At 59.1% G+C, this 1310-nt stretch overlaps 1 protein-coding gene across 1 annotated transcript in view; it reads left to right on the forward strand.

The window, feature by feature from the left end:
- The first annotated feature begins 706 nt into the window (after positions 1-706).
- The window catches only part of TSPAN6 (tetraspanin 6), an 18655-nt gene continuing 18051 nt past the window's right edge, over positions 707-1310 (forward strand). The window contains exon 1 of the mRNA XM_015428021.1: positions 707-1040. Within this exon, the coding sequence (XP_015283507.1) occupies positions 954-1040 (87 nt within the window). The 5' untranslated portion in view covers positions 707-953. The remainder of the gene's footprint in view (positions 1041-1310) is intronic.

Below are 1310 nucleotides of genomic sequence, written 5' to 3' on the forward strand. Positions count from 1 at the left end.
GTCTGCTATAGCAAAATGACACCATGGGCTGGATCCAGACTCAATTTTCTGCTAACAGAAGGGGTGCAGGAACCCCCACCCACCCCACCACAGGACCCCCCCCCCCATTTGCCTCTCATGCTTTTTCTGAGTGTCCCCTGTTTCTCAGGGGCAGCATTTGGGGGAGATCAGTGGGTGGGGGAGGGGGCAGAGGAATGTTTTGTTCCACTGTCAGAAGAGCCTCGGCACGAGTAGAAAATGGAGTCTGGATTCAACCCTACGCTACTAGTTTACACATCCCACCCCTTAAAGCTGTCCATTTGTCTCACTGTCTCATTTCATCCTGCATTAGATCTGACCCGGGCCGGTCTCCTCCGTGCAGGCAACAGCTGCTCCTGATAAATTTCTGTCTGTCTGGCATCTGTTCAATGCAAATGAGCCCTACGGGGTGGGGGGAGGGAATACCCCAACTCTCATATTTGATTATTTATTTCGATTCTTTAATGATGACATCGTTGACTGGCGCCATCTGCTGGTTGAAAAACGAACGCGGTCTACTTACAGCCGACGACGCGCCTGTCTTGTTATCCCTAAGGAGGGCTGAGTTGTCGGGAATAGTCGGCCTGCCTCGTGCACGCTCGGGAAAATTCAGACAAGGGGGCGGGACTTCAGAGCCTGTCGCGTTGTCTGGTAAACGGCAGGGAGACCGTTCCTCGGCAACCTCCGGAAAGAGTCGGCTTCTTCCGGCCGAGCTCCTCGCCGAGCGAACTGGGACTAGCGGCCCGGACTTATTTCTCGGCCGTCTCCGGAAAGACTCGCCTTCACTTGTCACTGGCAAGGCAGGGAGTAGCGTCTGGCTAGCTTTCGGGAGCTTCCGGAAAGACTCGGCTCGTTCCGTCCCAGGCTCGACGCTGGCAGGAGGCGGCGGCGGCGGGGCGTGCGTGGCGCGGGGCGGCAGGCTGGCTGGCTCGGGGATGGCGTCCCCCTCGCGGAGGCTGCAGACCAAGCCGGTCATCACCTGTCTCAAGAGCGTCCTCATCATCTACAGCTTCGTGTTCTGGCTGAGCTCCTTCTCCACGCCCTGCAGCGCGCCCCGCACTTGGCTGCCCTAGAGAACAATGGAGCGGGCTCCCCCTCCAGCCCCACAGAGTGCAATAGTAGACGGGGCGGGTAGCGTCTCCCCTCCGCCCGTAGATAAGAGTGGGGCCCTGGTGGGGTCTCTACTCTTGCCCCGTTCCTGGTGGGCATCAGAGGGCAGGGCGGCGCCCCCCCCCAATAGATGACAGCAGGAGAGACTCTTATTCCGGCGCACAAACGATTCTTCCCCCCCC

Source organism: Gekko japonicus, unplaced genomic scaffold, assembly GCF_001447785.1.
Source record: "Gekko japonicus isolate JY-2015 unplaced genomic scaffold, Gekko_japonicus_V1.1 scaffold1022, whole genome shotgun sequence".
Lineage (NCBI taxonomy): Eukaryota > Metazoa > Chordata > Lepidosauria > Squamata > Gekkonidae > Gekko > Gekko japonicus.